We start from the raw sequence: 18,128 nt of genomic DNA on the forward strand, positions 1-18,128 counted from the left end.
TGTTGGGACATGCAGAAAAGCCTCCACTGGTAGTCTTAATAAGGAGGCAGGCTCATTTATAAAAGGTCACCCCTTCAAATGTCCTGAAGCCATACCACAAAGAGCTTTAAAGCTGCATCATCAGCACTTTGAACTGGGCCCAGAAATGAACTGGAAGGCAATGCAGTAGTTTCAAAAAGGGAGTAAGCAGCTCCAGTTATCAACTTGGCTGCCTCAATTTGATTTGGACCAATTGCAGTAGTCCTGATGCGATATAAATAGGGCATGTGTTACTATGTCCAGATCTGCAGGTACTAATTCAACAAGTTAGGCCCCTATCCCTGGACCAGAAGTTATCCTGTCTCTTGCCTTGTCAATTTTAATTTGTTTACTCATGTTTAGGCTGTGACTACCTCCAAGCGTCAGTTCAGACTCCCTGGACAAGGGTGGGAAAGAGAAATAGAACCGAGTGCTTTCTTTGCATTGATGACCACAAAATATGATGCAATCCTTTTTTTTCCAAGCAACTTCATGTGGGAAATGTTCCAGAATCAAAATAGAGCTTCACAGGCTGGCTTTCATGTTGGAGAGAAGACTCACCTTCTCACAGCCTCCCTGTGTTTCAAAACAGATCTTTCAAGCAGGATAGAAACTTGCTAGCCAACAAATTCTGCTCTGTATACAAACTAACTAACTAACTAATACACATGCACACATGAACACCAACAGTTCAATTATTCTGGATTGAGGCGAAGTTCAGATTGATCAAAGCCTTTACGGTAATAAAAGTTCACATACCAAACTGCAATGTAGTCATTCACTAGTTCTGTTTGGAGTAAGGTGAAATTGATATAGATTCCATGGCCCTGGGGCACAGTAATAAGCCACGTACAATCTTTTGAATTTGGATATTCATCTGGAAATCCTGGGGAGTACACAGTACCATTTTCAGATGTTACATTATAGCCACAAGGAGCTGAAAAGGAAAGGAACGGGAGTGTTAAAAAGTAAGGATGCATGGTTAAGTCAGGACAGTGATTTGCTTTACGTTTAAGACTGTGAGGGGAGAGACTCCATCAGGCAAGGCCTCCTTCCACCTGCCTTGCCCCACCCTCTGGTCTCTGCTCTTCAATTTGTATTGTATTATTTTATGTACTGTGGCTTGCCGTTGTTTTATTGATTATAGTTTAGAAATTATTTATTGTAACTGTTGAGTGGATTTCTGTTTAACTTTTATATGTTATTATTATTTAATACTATTCTAATGATTGTTGAATGTTACTTTTTGATATAGGTTGCCTATTTTCAAGTTTTATTATCACATTTTTGTATTGCATTAGGTTGTTATAAGATGTACATTTTTTGTTTCTTCAGCTTGTATTGTAAGATAGAAAGTCAGTATACAAATTAAAAAATGATGATGATGGCATAGCAGAGTTCAAAAAAGCAAATTCACATGGTTGGTTACCTTTCAGTAATAAGCCTATACAGTGGTGCCCCGCAAGACGAATGCCTCGCAAGACAGAAAACTCAGTAGACGAAAGAGTTTTCCGTTTTGGAGGTGCTTCGCAAAACGAATTTCCCATGGGCTTGCTTCGCAAGATGACAATGTCTTGCGAGTTCCTGCTGGTTTTTTCCCCTCCCCCCCTTTTTCTAAGCCGCTAAGCCGCTTATCAGCTGATCCGATCAGCAGATAAGCCGCTAATAGCGCTAATCCGCTAATACGTCAATGGGCTTGCTTCGCAAGACGAAAAAACCGCTAGACGAAGAGAATCACAGAACGGATTCTTTTCGTCTTGCGAGGCACCACTGTACCATCTTCTGCGGGGGGTGGGGACAGTGCAGGTGAGCATGTTGATGGATCATGAACAGATGGCACTGAGGGCACATGACTACACCTGTACCCTCCACATAACAGTGCTCAGGAAATGCTGCTGCAACACAGTCAAACCTCGGTGGTTGAACATAATCCGTTCTGGAAGCCCTTTTGGCTTCCAAAATGTTCAACAACCGAGGCGTGGCTTCTGATTGGCTGCAGGAGCTTCCTGCACTTACGTGGAAGCCGCGTCAGATGTCTGGCTTCTGAAAAATGTTCAAAATCCGGAGCATTTACTTCCGGGTTTTGGGTGTTCGGGAGACAAAATGTTTGAAAATGGAGGCATTCGGGAGCTGAGATTAGACTGTACTATCATCTGCTAGTGCACCTTCTTTAATCTAGTGCCAGATGTTTCGGACTACAACTCCTTTCAGCTGTGCCAGTCCAATAGCATCAGGTGAGGGGCCAAAGAGGCAGAAGGAATGCCATCCCTAAATCTTCAAGCTACAGGGTTGGCTTTTACAAAACTCTAATCTTCTAAAAGGGAAAAGCCTAGGAGAGTTGAATTGGAGACAGAGGCTCCAAAGTCCAACTCTTGTCAAAGCAAGTTGCCACAAGGAGCTCCCCAAGCTTCCTTGGTTTGTGAGCTGCTTTTTGGGACTACAACAAAATACCTTTTTTTAAAAATAGCACAAATAGATTCAGCCCACCATATTCTTCCTTTTGATCAAATCCCACTGATAAATCTGCTTCTAATTGGAAGTGCATCCAATTGTGCAGAAGAATGTGATGACTCATGTGATTATTCCTCCTCAAAGAAAGGGATAAAGAATCAATTGAATTGGGTAACATCACCTTCTGCCCTGCAATGTCACTTTCTCTTTTCTTGTGATCCCTGTAGTCACAACTTCCTTCCCATTTTATCCACTTAACAATAGGGTCAGGTCAATTAACAATGAGTATACGTGACTTGATTCTACAGACTGACTCTCCTCTTGTTGGACTTGACTGTGAGAGGTGGAAAAGAAGCTGAAATATGTCTTACTGTATTTCTCAATGTTTAGCACACAAAATGCTTACTCCCTCTTCCGTGAGCATGCTCAAAATAACAATGTAAGGAGGCAATTTAACTATTTGAAACTATTTAAACATCCTAGTTAATATGGGGAGGTAGTAGCTTTTTCTTCATTAAGAACCTGACCTAAATCTGATTGATGTTTTTTGCCAAAACGCAATATAGCTCAAAGGAAAATCTGCAGATGTTAAGTGTATGACAGTGGTTTTACTTGCTGAGTTACCCTACATTAAAGAAAATGACTTCCATTCATTGAACACATTGGAAGTTTGAATACATAAAAAAATCTTGGCCACTTACCATTCTAGTCACTCTAAGGCTGCAATCTGAATCATCCATTTGGAGAGGGGGGTGTTGTGCAGCTGAAAAGACTTGGGATCTTTTAGATGCAAGCCTTTTCTGACCCTTCCCAAAAAGCCCCAAAACTGCTTACTATTTGACAGCACCATGTCAGAGTTTTTACACTGGTTGGTCAGAACCTCAGACCTTTCTGTGGCATCAGGAAGCAGGGAATCCAATAGCGGATCTTCCGCTTTAACACCGGAGTGCTCTCTCGGATGTTGCAGATCCATAGGTTCTACAACACTATTCATACACTTAAAAAAAACAAACCACAATACAAATAATATAGTCACTACTAGTAGCTTTGAAAAAAGTTGTATTTGATTTGATGTCTAGGCATGATGCAACTTAGTATGCAGGTTCCCATCTGGCTCTTTTGCATGACAAAGGAAGATGATATTGGTCATTTTCATTGTTCTGCTTTTGTCAAGGATATCCATTTACGGACGTGAGAAAGTTATTTTAATTATAGCATTTCAGTATAATTAATTGAAATTCTAGGCAAGGCACAGAATAATTCGCTCTTTTCCCTCTATGTATAATGTGCAAAATTTCAAAGTAATTTGAGGTGATTCAGAGTGAAAGAACTGAAATATGTGGCTGAGTTATAAACTACATTTAAAATATAAATAGGGCAACACAGTACCGAGTTATAAATTTATATACCCAGGTGCACAAAGGGCAGGCCAACCAACATTGCAAGCTGTGATATATATTTGAATAACCACTGCAGGCAAATAATTGAACACAGGGGGCTTCAACACAAAGAAACATGTGCAAGGAAGTTATCTGAAAACTGCTAAAATCTGCAGATCAGTTGTTTGGCAGGGAAAGGGTGAGAAGGGGTGTTGAAGCAGCTGAGAGGCAAGATTTTAGCATTTACTGAAAAAGTTTGTGTGTAGCCTTGGCTTTTGAACCAAAGAGGGTGGACTCTGTTCTTAGGACACATTCGTACACGCAGTTCACTCAACCAGTTTGGAAATCCATGCATGAAACAGCATAATTTTTCGAGGGTTCAAGACACCTTCAGAAATCCTCGAACATTGTTAGGTCTAGGGGAGGAAATACTTCCCCATGTGCTACAGGTGTGGCCAGGTAGGCGAAAAGAAGAGGATTTGGAGGCTGATGGAGAAATGTGAGAAAGGGTAGTTGTTTACCTAATTATGTCATCTGGGATATGAAGGAGTTCAATGTGTAATAAACCAAGCTGTCCCCCAATTTTGGAGAGGAGCGCCTTGGTTTCTTGAGCCCAGTTATGAACTGAAGTGGTGCGTGGATGTTGGAACATCTCTATTAGTGGTCGATATCATTTTCAGCCCTCATGCATAGGGTTTTCTGCAATTTTCCATCTCATTTCATTGAATATATAATGTCGAGAGAATACTAAGAGTCAACTATTATTACAATGAGCAAAATTTACCTTCACATTTTGGAAAGGGGTAGTTCCAGTTCCTGTTGATCCCATGGTGGCAAGTGAGAACAGAAGGACCAATCAATACATATCCTGGATAGCACTCAAAAGATATTGACTGGCCCACGCTGTAATCGGAATTAATGATATATCCATTGAAAAACGGAGGAGGATCTGGACAATTTTGTAATTCATATGCTGCAAGAAAAAGAAAAGTGGGACAATTTTTTTAAAGTAACAGTTACACTGGTTGAGAATCGAAAGGGAGAAAAATGCTTGGATGATGATTCCCTATATTCAACATTGCAGGTAACCAGCTCAAGTTTTTTCCTATTGGCAAAGGCAGGAAATGTTTTGAAAATAGTATATTTTAAGACAAGGCTTCTCCTCATAAGGCAAATTATATACAATAAGCATCAGGAATTTGTAGTATATAGTTAAGGTCTGTGACAGCAATATTTCTGCTCAACCCAACAGATGCCACCTAGCTGGAACTATTTTAATGCATTTCATATGTTCACTATGTTGACTTGCAAGTTTTAGAGTAAAAAGTTTAAATAGTCATCGTACAACTACTCCTCTATTAGAGAAGCATTATTTTTTTTTTACAGAAACATAGCAGTTATCTGATAAACATCTGCATTGCTGCAGGCTTCAGGTTTGCTGCTGTTCTCCCCACCCCACCTCCAGATAAAAACATATTAACCCAATTTCTGCTTGCTGTTAATGTCTTGTTGCTAATGCTTCAGTTTGTTCAGTTTTCACCCAGTAATGCTGTATTAGGACAGGCGCATCACTGAATCACAGTTTTGACCTCTGTAAAGGCATGTAAATCGAAGACATGATATATAAATCAAATGAATGACTTGACTTATAAATCAGTGCCGAGACACACAAAAAATGAGCAACATGATTTATAGATAGCTTCATGACTTGTTAATTAGCCCCATATTATATAAATCATGTTCAAAGCTTGAAAATTCACCACCTTACTTACAAATCAATGCAACACCATCTTGAAGTACAATGCAAGCCATTCACATATTAGATAAATCAATGGAAGGCTTTCCTCTCTGGTATACTGCATTTCCTTAAGTACTGAAGAGCACTGCGTAAATGCCAGAACCGTAATTCTCTCCCTGTCACACCATGAAGGTTCTCCAATAGTCATTTATTGGCAACATAACCACCTAGAATGCCTGACAATGCAGGCTAATCAAAGTCTATCACACTCTTGCGTGATAATTCTCAAACTGTGCAACAAGATGTGGTGATGATCACCACCTTAGATGGTTTTAAAAGGAGGTTGCATAGATTCATGGAGTGAACACTAATAGTGGCTGCAACTACTAATCATGATGGTTCTATGGACGTTCCAGGTACAGAGGCAGCATGCCACTAAATCAGCGGTTCTCAACCTGTGAGTCCTCAGATGTTGTTGAACTACAACTTCCATCATCCCCGAGCTCTGGCCTCGCTAGTCCAACAACATATGGGGACCCACAGGTTGAGAACCGCTGCACTAAATGCTAGTGCTGGGGTGCATGGAACAACTGGTAATACTGTATTGCTTTCATGTCCTCCTTGTGGGCTCCTTGAGACAATTGATTGGCCTGGATACTGAACTGGATGAACCTTGGTCAAATCAAGCAGGACTCTCCTTGTTTTTTTTACACAAGAATGCTGATGATGCAAATTATAAAGAAACAAGTAAGCGTTATTCACTGTTTTTTGAAATTGCTTTTTATGGAAGCAATAATCCAATTACCTATGTTCACAGCTTTTCAAAGAATGATCAGCCTGCCCTTTATCATTCCACTACACATTCTCTCCCCCCCCTTTCATTCATAAACCCATATAGAAGGATGAAAGGAGACACCAGGACAACACGACAACTGGTTGCCGAAAAGCAAGAACAAGGAGGAAAAACCTTGCAACGCAGCCAGATGGGTGGAGTATAAATAACAACATTATTATTATTATTAAATGCAGAACATGTTGGGGCATGTGCAGAGTCCCATTCAACATACCAGCAGAGAGTGTCCATACACCATACAGTTCTAGGTAGAGTCAGTCCCTTTACTGGTAGCATAAAGCCATTCCACACCTTGTAGGTTACATACAGTTGTAATTCACATTCCTTCCAACAGAATACAGTCTCCTTGCAACATTCCAACACAGACTAGGCGCTGGCCAAGAGCAGGGGCTAAGAACAAACTTGCTTCAAACACAAGTGTATTTATACTTTAGATTGAGCTGACTAACTCTCACATGCTTAACTAGTTGCAGGTGCAGGACAAGCACACCCCAAATTAACGAGCACACCTAACTTAACCCTTTCTAGTCCTTTTTTTCTCAGCATGCATAAACCCCTTATGAATTAACAGAACATAGAATGCCCTTGGCCTTGAAGAAGGTAGGTCTCAAGGAGTTTGGCATTTTTATTCATTTCAGTAAATTCTCCAATTGCAGCCAGCTTGAAGTTAGCGTAGAGAGTAAGAGTGGAGGAATGAATGAGGCTGTACTATACAAAAAGGGGTGGGGGTGGAGAGACACAGATAGAGAGAGAAGCAACACAAGAGGAAGTATCAAAATGGTTTGGATAAAATAATAGGGAACTTTAATGAAATAGTAAATTGCCCAACATGATTCAGGGGAAACCTACCTCAGGAATTTGGCAAAAATAACTAATCATAATTCAAGTAACAGAAAAAAATCATAATACAAACTTTATGCACCAACTGTAATCAGACATACTATTATTTTTTTTAAGACACCAACACACCTTATAAAACATGGAACGTGCATTGGTAAAAGTATCCCTCAACCCATGCTAATTATAAAACAAAAATAATAATTATTATTTATCATCATTTGTTGTATATTATATAGTGAAAGGTAAAGGACCCCTGGACGGTTAAGTCCAGTCAAAGGTGGTGGAGTGAGCTCCTGTTGCTCTATCCCAGATCCTTCCAACCTAGCAGTTTGAAAGCACGCGAGTGCAAGTAAAGAAATAGATACCCTGTGACAGGAAGGTAAACACCATTTCCGTGCACTCTGGTTTCTGTCACGGTGTTCCGTTGCGCCAGAAGCGGTTTAGTCATGCTGGCCACATGACCTGTAAAGCTGTCTGTGGACAAATGCCGGCTCCCTCAGCCTGAAAGCAAGATGAGCGCCACGATTCCACTTAACCGTCCAGGGGTTCTTTACCTTTTTTACCCTTTACCTTTGTATACTGAAAGCACAGAAATACAACTAAAAGGCTAAAAACACAGCAAATGTAAAAAGAAGGACGAAAGGTCCCACTTCACCAAAAGAGGCTGTGATGCCATCCTTCAAATTAAGAGCCCAAAAGCCTGGGAAATGAGAACACATAAGCTTTGACTTGGGACCCAGATGAGCTTAAAAATGTTTATTACATTTATTTCCATTCAAAACTTTCCCCAGTTACACACTTATCCTCCGAAAAATACTGTGGCTTTCTAACTACATCCATACCAATACTGGCCACAATCCAGAGGAGGCTAAAAACACTCTAGTTTCCTTTCCAATCATTGGGCATTAAGCAAACTGCTAATAAATGAACACATCACAAAAACATATATTTCTAGCGTTGAGAATTATGAAATGTTTAATAGGACATTTATTGTCCAGACCAGTTCACATTTTAAATAAAATAATATAAATACAAAGCACCAAGGCAAAATGGCAAAACTGCCACAGAACAAATTCCAACATGCATAAACCTAACAAGCCCAAGGGAAGAAAAAATGAGAAAGAGGTCTTCACCTGGCAATGAAAAGAAAACAGGTATAGAACCAGGAAAGCTTCCCCAGGGAGGAAATTCTACAGACAATGGGCCACAACAACAAAAGAGACTCGCTGGGAACCAGTCACCTGATGGCATGCAAACCTAAGAGAAGGGGCTGAGAATATGATCTTAACACTCTGTCAGATTTACATAGGAGAAGACAATTATTTAAGTCCTCAAATTATAGAATTAAGGTTATGTCACCGGTCGCTCACCTTGATATACAAGTTTAAATCCTTGCCTATTTTCCGAGTGATCACTGTAAAAATGGATGAGAGTTTCATGCGTTGTGCTTAATAAAGATGGCGGGAGGTCTGTTCCACTGAACTGGCCAATCATAGAACTAGTGTGATATGGACCATTCTGGATTTCAAGGAAGTCATGGTTAGCTTCGGTGGAGAAGTTCAGAAACTGTATATGTGCCCCTGTATGGGGAAAAATGTAATAAAAATGATATTACCTATCAGTCCTGTTGTAACCACAGCACTGGGGCATACTGCTCTGTAGAGTCCCCCCAACCACCAGAAATGGATTTCCAGAAGAGGCGTAAAGCCACTGCTCCATGAGCAGAACTACGTACAGTGGTACCTCAGGTTACATACACTTCAGGTTACATACACTTCAGGTTACATACGCTTCAGGTTAAAGACTCCACTAACCCAGAAATAGTAGCTCAGGTTAAGAACTTTGCTTCAGGATGAGAACAGAAATCGTGCTCCGGCGGCGCGGCAGCAGCGGGAAGCCCCATTAGCTAAAGTGGTGCTTCAGGTTAAGAACAGTTTCAGGTTAAGTACGAACCTCCGGAACGAATTAAGTACTTAACCCGAAGTACCACTGTAGTAATCAGAAAATGGAAGCTACGATGCAAGCTCATGTGTTTTGCAAATGGGACCCCTAATAAAAGCTGTCCAGGAGACAGATAATGTTGTAATATATATATATATATATATATATAGCAAAAGGAATCCATACTGCAACATAGGTACCTTTTAAAACCATACAGTTTCTATTATCCACAAAGTAATTAGTGTCTAACCTCTATACAAATCCCTAAAATACAAGCAGGGCATTATTTTAAAAACAAGCTTAATTATTAAGAACCTGACATTATAGCTGGATTTATAATAACCAAACTGATTAATTTAACTAATTAGCTGAGCACATAATATTATCTTTACTTAGTGTATTATATTACATAAATCCACGTAAGGAAGGAAAGCTGTTAATACATAAAATAAATGAATACCTAGCTAAGTGTTCAACAACAGGCCAATTTTAATTAGCTAACAGTGCAGACCTATACATGTCTACTCAGAAGTAAGCCCTGTTTAATTGTACAAGGCTTACTGCCACAGCTACATGTGTATACAGCCAAAATCTCATAAGTTGCTAATTTTTTTTTAATAGTGAGAAATTGTATTTTCATTTTGTTCCAGACTCCTATCTTTCTATTTATCTGCAAAAATCACACCATCCTAATTATTATCTATCCTAAAATGCTTTCCCTTAAAGACACAGCTGCAATTTGCTAATGAGCCCAAGAAGGTTGTAAACAAGTTCTAGCTACCCATGAAATTATTTGGATAAGAAGCGTTTGGGACTTTTCAATCTAGTTTGTGATGATAAACATATAGCCTTATTATCTTCTCCTCATGAATAATGTATAGATTACCAGGAAACACATCTGAAGAAAAGGGAAAGGAATGCAAAGTGGGTAGCCTGGCCTCTTGTTAGAGGACTGAGAAAGGACAGATCAAATTGAGTTAGGTGTTAAGTGCTTTATTTCGAGCCACCATTCCAACTTAAAACTACTCGGAATGAGGCAGAGAGATTTCACAAACAATGCTTTTTTACTAAAAGTAAATGTTGGACCTGATCCCTCCCTCCCTACACTTATCATCAGGCATGCAAACAACTCTCCCTCTATTGAGCCCTGCTGGTAGAATAGGGGGCGGTGACTGTGGAGGACTCCTGTATGAGAAAAAAGAAGTAGCAAATGGGTGGAGAATAGATGGAGATTTCCAATTGCAATCATAAAACTGCTTTTTCTCTGGATAAAGCAACACACAAAAGCAGTGGCTATGTTATTGTTATACTGTTCACCTTTCCACAATGTGCTCATGGCCAATGTACAATGTGCCTATATAGATCTATCTATGTGTCTAGATAGACAGACAGACAAGAAGAAATATGTGGCAGTCATTGTTTTGGAAGTTAGGGAACTGCCAGAGAGATCAAAAATTCTATGGTTGAGCTGAAATGTATCATCATCATCATCATCATCATCATCATCATCAAGATTCTTACCATATCCAACAGGCAATAATATCTTCCACACGCAGCCCAGGTTACTGGGATAGTTTCCTGGGAACCCTGGGCTCAGTATCACTCCAGCCATATTTGTCAGTGTCCCACCACATTTGGCTATTGAAAATAAAATAAAATAATGCTATTATATTTCATGGTTTATTGAATGATGTATTACTTATGCAATGTTCATGTAACTGAAGAGAACTACATTGTACACTTGAACCAACACAGAGCACTACATTGTACACAGAAGGCTCTTATCTGAACAGGCTTCCCCATTCACTCTGACAGCTCTACACATGGATTCTTTTTCATGCAGAGGGCAGCATTTGACATTGAAGTTAATGGAGAAACCTCTATAGATAAAAAGACTCCTTTGGGCAAGTCTGCTCCAGCAAGAAATTACTAACCACAGCATACACCCATTGGTACGTCCAGGCATCATATGAAGTGTAGAATGACCCCTTATAAGTTTCAATTATAAAACGGCCATCCATACATTACATTGACAGGTCAGAAAATATTCTTCGCATGTCACTTTATATTCTGAACACTGAAATTATACTGGTTTCTATATGATTCAAGCATGACAAAGGGGTGATTTAATTATTTCTCTCTTTTTTGCATTAATCTGCACATTTTATATTAAATTATTCAGCTCACATACGTAAGATAACGGTTCAAATATCACCTTAGGCACAAGGTTATCTTATGTAAATCACCAACACTGTCAAAATCCCCACTACTCTTCCGCAATATGTAGACAGTAATACTGGCTCGGCCAATTATAAGGTGTTCTCTACCAGGGTGAGGACATGGGTGGCGCTGTGGTCTAAATCAGAAGGTTGGCGGTTCGAATCCCCGCGATGGGGTGAGCTCCCGTTGTTCGGCCCCAGCTCCTGCAAACCTAGCAGTTCGAAAGCATGCCAGTGCAAGTAGATAAATAGATACCGCTCTGGTGGGACGGTAAATGGCGTTTCCGTGCGCTGCTCTGGTTTCGCCAGAAGCGGCTTAGTCATGCTGGCAACATGACCCGGAAAAACTGTCTGCGGACAAACACCAGCTCCCTTGGCCAGTAATGCGAGATGAGCACCGCAACCCCAGAGTCGTTCATGACTGGACTAAACTGTCAGGGGTCCTTTACCTTTTTTATACCAGGGGTGGCTAGACTATGGTGCACTAGATGTTGTTGAACTACAACTCCCATCATCCCTGGCCAGCCAATGAGCCATGCTGCTGGGGATTCTGAGACTTATCATTCAGCAGCAGGTTCTATGAGTCTGTTATGTACTGAGTTGAATAGGATCCAAAATACAGCAGTCTGATGGGTCCTAGAACAATATGATCCAGAACGCAGCAGTTTGATTGGTCTGCAGGAGCCACCCAATCCAGCTCCAGGTGGAAGTAAAATCCGCAACCTGATTGGCCTACAGGAGAATCCCGGAATTAGCCAATCATGTGGGGCCCATTGTGTAAATAGTGTATATAAAGCAGACATTTGGGAGAACTTCCATTCCTCCTCACTACTATGAGCTGAATAAAGAGCATGAAACCCACACTCGACCCCGAGTATATTTCAGAATCAATATGTTAATTCACATTTTAATTCAACAGGGGAAGGTGTACTAAATAAAAAGCATGTATATGAAAGGGAAAGTCGAGACATGAGAAAAGGAGAAACCTTTCCCTTAATTCTGGATAATCAGGGTCAATGGTTCGAGGGTACCATCTGATAGGTGTAAAAGCGACATTTTCCAGTCTAACGGGCTTGATATCAGCAGATACAAACTGCAGCTGCTAATTAACACTTTGGTTTTGTACTTATGTCATTCTTAATAACACATGGTTCAAAAAGTATGCATGCATACCTATACATAGAGGAGAAGGGTAGTTCCAACGGCGAACTGTTCCAGGCATACAAGAAATATGAGAGCGCCCCTAAAATAAAATAAAAAATAATGATTCATCATTGTCCTCTGTTTCTCCAGCTTTCCCCTGGCAATTTAGCATAATTATTCTAAGGAGAAAACACCAGCATTGCTAGTGAAATCCTTTTGCCAATTACTCTCCCCCTGCACTTTACTACCCATGACAGTTTTCTAATTAAGGTTAAACAAAAGACTACTGCAATAATTAGAATTCCTTTTAAAATGGGAAATGAGTTGTGCCACATGTCTTAAGAAACTGTTTCAAAACCACTGTTCTGAACTCAATTATTGCATAGGTTTGCAGAGCAATGTAACATCCTCATTTGCATTCTTCACCATGCTACCAAAGGATGGGATTTATTTCAAGATCAGACAATGGTTCGGTGTAGAAAGAGATTTTTTAAAAGACTGCTCTCCCTTTTTTCAGTGGAGAGCGCAGAACAGGATTGTGCCATAATGTCTTAACTATACTGCCCAATCAATGTAATGTACATGGTTTCAATTCGAGAATTAGTGAAATTATAGTTTGGATCGGATTTTTTTTAAAAAAAATCTCTCTCGTCAAATACATACAGAGAGTGCGGAATTAAATCAAATGTAATCTATACCCAAGTTATTCTCAATATGGATAAACTTTCAAAAGAACACGTGTGCTGTGGCTGCAGTATAACAGTTAGCTCAACTCTCCTTCCTAGGAGTTGAACTAGATGACCTGCAGGGACTCTTCCAGCTCCAGAATTCTGTGATTCTATGAACCAAAACCCACTGAGATAAACAGGAATGCCAGCTTGACTCCACGACCATGGGTGCCATGCAGTGTGCATGGTCCTGGCACGGAAATTTGTGGGTGCCTGGCCCCTTCATGGGGAATTTTGTGGGTGCTCATGCACCTAGGGCATTGGCACCTATGGAGATGAATGGATATAAGGTTGTTCCTTTTGAATTATGGTGCTGGAGAAGACTCTTGAGAGTCCCATGGACTGCAAGAAGATCAAACCTATCCATTCTTAAGGAAATCAGCCCTGAGTGCTCACTGGGAGGACAGATCCTGAAGCTGAGACTCCAATACTTTGGCCACCTCAGGAGAAGACTCCCTGGAAAAAGACCCTGATTTTGGGAAAGATGGAGGGGACAAGGAGAAGGGGAAGACAGAGGACGAGATGGTTGGATAGTGTGTTTGATAGTGTTCTCGAAGCTACCAGCATGAGTCTGACAAAACTGCGGGAGGCAGTGGAAGACAGGAGTGCCTGGCGTGCTCTGGTCCATGGGATCACGAAGAGTCGGATATGACTAAATGACTAAACAACAACAAGGTTGTCCCATTCCTTGTTGGGTTGTGGTTAGTCTGCCAAAAATGTTACAAACTGTGGTTATAGATTTCACATTTCACAGGGTTTCAGCCACAGAAAAACATACACAGTTGGGCTCACAAAAGCCGACTTCCCTGACTCCTCCTTTCCACCCCAAGGGTTGGGAGTGGGTTTGAAGAGGGAGGGAGGGAGGGAGGGAGGGAGGGAGGAAGGGATGGGTTCATGGAGAGAGGCAACTACCACCGTTCCATTTCATTGGATGATCTCATGTTCTGCTATTGTGAGAGAAGGATGAAAAGTATTTCTATCCACAGCATGCATATTTTTATCCATCTCTTTCAAATCCTAAAATGCCTAGATTCTTTCTTTCTTAACAAAGAATAATACAGTGGAGATTCGTTTTGCGAAGCACCTCCAACGCTTTCAAACAGTGATAATGTGGCCATATCGGGGAAATGTCACAGAACAACTAATAAAGCAGAATAAATCCACCATTAATGCGTCATTATTGTGTTCAGAACATGTTGCTGGATACATCCGCAGTAAAACAATCTAACTCTTGTGATGACAACATTGAAACAAGTGTCATATTCTAGTGAAGCCCATTGTCAAGGTCTAAGGCTAGCCCTGTGTTTTCCCAAGAGGACATAGCATGAAGTACAATGTAGTACTAATATATAACCAAGTGCTTGACAAAGCAATGCGGTAGTAGTCCTTTAGGTGCCAGGCAATAAATTTCCTCCACAACCAAGCCTTTGGCTTTTAACTATCTGCAGCCTTTTAGAAGCGGGCAGGATGTTTTCCACCTTGGTCTTAATGTATCTCTGTGGGGGTTCTGTCTGATTGTATGGTTGGTTGTAAGTCGCCTTAGGTTGTGCTGAGAAATACTAACAAATTTAATAAATACATAAATAGTAGTATTGCTGTGGACATTGATGATTTATTGTATAATGCCATTCCTAACCCCTTCTCCTTGTTGACTTTCAGTGGTCTAATTTTAGATTACAGTCATACCTTGGTTTTTGAACAGCTTAGTTCTCGAACGTTTTGGCTCCTGAACGCTGCAAACCCAGAAGTGAGTGTTCCAGTTTGTGAACTATTTTTGGAAGCTGAACGTCCGACGGGTCTTCCTGCAGCCAATCAGAAGCCACACTTTGATTTTTGAAAGGTTTGGAAGTTAAATGGACTTCCAGAACTCATTCCGTTCAACTTCCAAAGTACAACTGTATATTTTATATTCATACTTATGGCAGAAATGTATATATTCTGGTAGCTACAATATATGTTTGTCCACTGGTGACTTGTCAGTGTAGGCTGATGTGTTTAAAACATATGCATTGCCCAAAGAAAGGCAGTCAGAAACACTGTGACAGAGAACTCACTTGAACTTTGGCATGTGCAAACTATTTATTTAGATTTCAGCAAAAGAAGACCAAATGTAATATTGCAGTCTGCATTCTAGTGTTTAGCAGCACTGATGCTAGCTCAGAATCTATGCCTCAGTGAGATTTTTGCACTAAGAAAGGTCATACATTTATTTATAAATCAAGGAAGACTGCATTAATATATTCTCACATTATCATAATATGGCAATTACCACTAAGAAAAGCAAAACCACAGACTGCAAAAAAGGTCTGATTAGGCATGTAAGGCTTTAAAAAGAGAAAAGAAACCCTGGCAGAGAAGCAGGTATATAAATGGAAAATCAACTCTATTTTACCTTTCAAGAAGATAGGCCCATTATGCAAGCAAAACTAATTTTATTATGAATGACTATTTTATTTGCTTTGCAGAAGGACCAATAGAAAAGAATAAAAATCTAAGAATAATCAGAATTAATAATGAAATAGGAACAGGGAGGAAGATACCAAGGAAAATTAAATGAAGCCACAACTTCCAAGTGTCCTTTGAAAAAGAAAGAGATGTACAGAGGCAGGCAAACATGTCTGAAACAACAGTTGTCTGACAGTTTACTGTCATATTTGGAGATGGATCATAACCCAGTGGCAGAGAAAAAGATTTGCTCACAAAAGGTCCCAGTTTTAATTGCTGGCATCAGCCCCAATAGATGGTATGAAAGGCCTTTGCCTTCAACACTGGAGAGTGACTGTTACTCAGAGTAAGACAGTACTGGACTAGATGGTTATGACCTGATATAGGGCATGTTCCTTTCCTGCAGAGTGTATTAAATTGAATGCAAAATGTATACTCCCAATCCAGAGAAAATTAGCAACAGTTAAGACCTATTTAAATTAATAGGAATTCTGATTATTTCTGAGTATCATGTCCAATTGATTTCTGTTAGCTATATCACTTCATATAAAAGAGTTGCAGGTGTGGTAGTCTCAGAAAATATGAAAGAGAAAATTGCTGATGTTCCTCTGGTGGAGCAAATTTTTGTTGATGAGAGAGATGGGGAAAATATGCCAAGTTTTGACTTTATGCAGTTCTCTTCAGCAAGCAGAGTGAAAAAGCAACCATCACTTATTTATCCTGATCCTTTTCATATGAGACAAAGAGCTGAAAATATTTCGAGAGGATACCTTTTCTTCACCAAAATAATTTGATCTAGCAGAAGATATTATTAAAGTACTGCAGACTCCATGTTTGTTTGTTTTCAAAAGTTAAGCCATGGACTCTTTGCTTTTGAAAGATTTGATATCTCTATGGTAGTTTTGGTCATGTGAATGGTGCCACAGATCCCCTGGGTAGATTACACAGACACCCTGGGGTCTGCGGACCCCCAGCTGGGAGCCACTGCCTTAGGAGATGTAAGTTGTGGGAGCAAGAACTGACAAAAATCACTCTCACCATGGAAGCACCCATGTTGTGGGTTTCTGCTCTATTCAATTATGAATCCAGCCCAATGTGTTAGAACAGCAACTATACCATTTCAAAAGAAAATGCAAGTACCTGTAATGTGTATCCTGGCTCACACTGAAATGACAAAACATCATTCACCATATATCTATCGCCCATTTTGAATCCATTGCTAGGAATTACTGGTTCTGGGCAGGCAGCAAGGCCTACAGCTAAAACAAAATAAAGGGGGGAAATGGAACAAAACATATTAAAATATTCATGTTGTTTTGAAGTTTTATTACTTTTTTTGTTCTTTAGCATATAACATGATCTAATCAATTCACAAAATTAAAAAGACGTTAAAGTCCCTGACTTAAGCATGCCATAATCTAAGTGAACACAAGGGAAGAAATGATAGCAGCAGGACAGAAAGGAAGAACAGTTCAATATAAATACACAAACAGATACATAAAGCCATCAATAGTATGTATGTGTGTATATACTGCACAGAGAGAGACATATACACACACAGTCACACACAGAGGCGTGTATATACATATGAAACAACGGTAATAGGTCACATTTTATATATTCACTGTTGGGTAAAATTAGCTTCAAAATATAATGGTGTGGCAAATCTAGAAATTCATTCACACTCACAGAAGGAATTCATGTTCAATAATGCACACTGCAAGTGTGTATGTGTGTGTGTGTGTGTGTGTACACATGCGTGTGCAAGTCTCTTGAACAGGACACAGTGTGGCATGAAGATGTCTTACTGAAGAATTAGGGGGGCTTAAAGGAAAAGGTTGGCAGAGCTCTATCTGCCATGCTGCAGAGCCAGAGACAAGGTATTCTTTAGACCACATGCTTTACATGCTGTAGTTCTCATTCACAGCTTATGAATATCAAGTACTGTTTTCAAGGGTAGCATGCCTCTCTTGTACAGGAAATTGCTTACTGCATGCTCTTCACAGGTCAGCTAACTCTTTTGGCATAGGACATAAAACTCATTAATGTCAATACTGATCACTCTCCCAGTGATCTCATCCCAGTTCCTGCTTGTTAAATACTTTTGCCATTCTAGCTCTGGCACGAGACATACATCCAGGCACGTCATTACAGTGACCTCCAATATTTTCCAGGCATCACTGCCATCAATGACAAGAAAGCTCACAGCACTATAATCTAGTTAACATTTCTGAAAGTATATTAGCATTCATTACACGACACTGTCAACTAACCAAAATAAAATTCCCTAGGCTGTTTGATCCAGTCTCAAAAAAGCTTTGCTTCTTATGTTTCACAAAAAAGAAATGTGATATATATTAGTGTGTGATACTA

General features: G+C 40.0%; 1 protein-coding gene across 5 annotated transcripts in view; it reads right to left on the reverse strand.

Annotated features, from left to right (window-relative positions):
- CSMD1 (CUB and Sushi multiple domains 1) overlaps positions 1-18,128 on the reverse strand; it is a 997,036-nt gene that overhangs the window by 89,869 nt on the left and 889,039 nt on the right. For all 5 annotated transcript variants that reach the window (XM_082215381.1, XM_082215380.1, XM_082215382.1 and 2 more), the window contains 6 exons: positions 16,896-17,014; positions 12,613-12,682; positions 10,742-10,858; positions 8,650-8,859; positions 4,633-4,821; positions 778-955 (listed from right to left, as the gene is read on the reverse strand). In XM_082215381.1, coding sequence (XP_082071507.1) covers positions 778-955; positions 4,633-4,821; positions 8,650-8,859; positions 10,742-10,858; positions 12,613-12,682; positions 16,896-17,014 — 883 coding nt within the window. The remainder of the gene's footprint in view (positions 1-777; positions 956-4,632; positions 4,822-8,649; positions 8,860-10,741; positions 10,859-12,612; positions 12,683-16,895; positions 17,015-18,128) is intronic.

Source organism: Podarcis vaucheri, assembly GCF_965113315.1.
Source record: "Podarcis vaucheri genome assembly, chromosome: 3".
Classification (NCBI taxonomy): Eukaryota; Metazoa; Chordata; class Lepidosauria; order Squamata; family Lacertidae; genus Podarcis; species Podarcis vaucheri.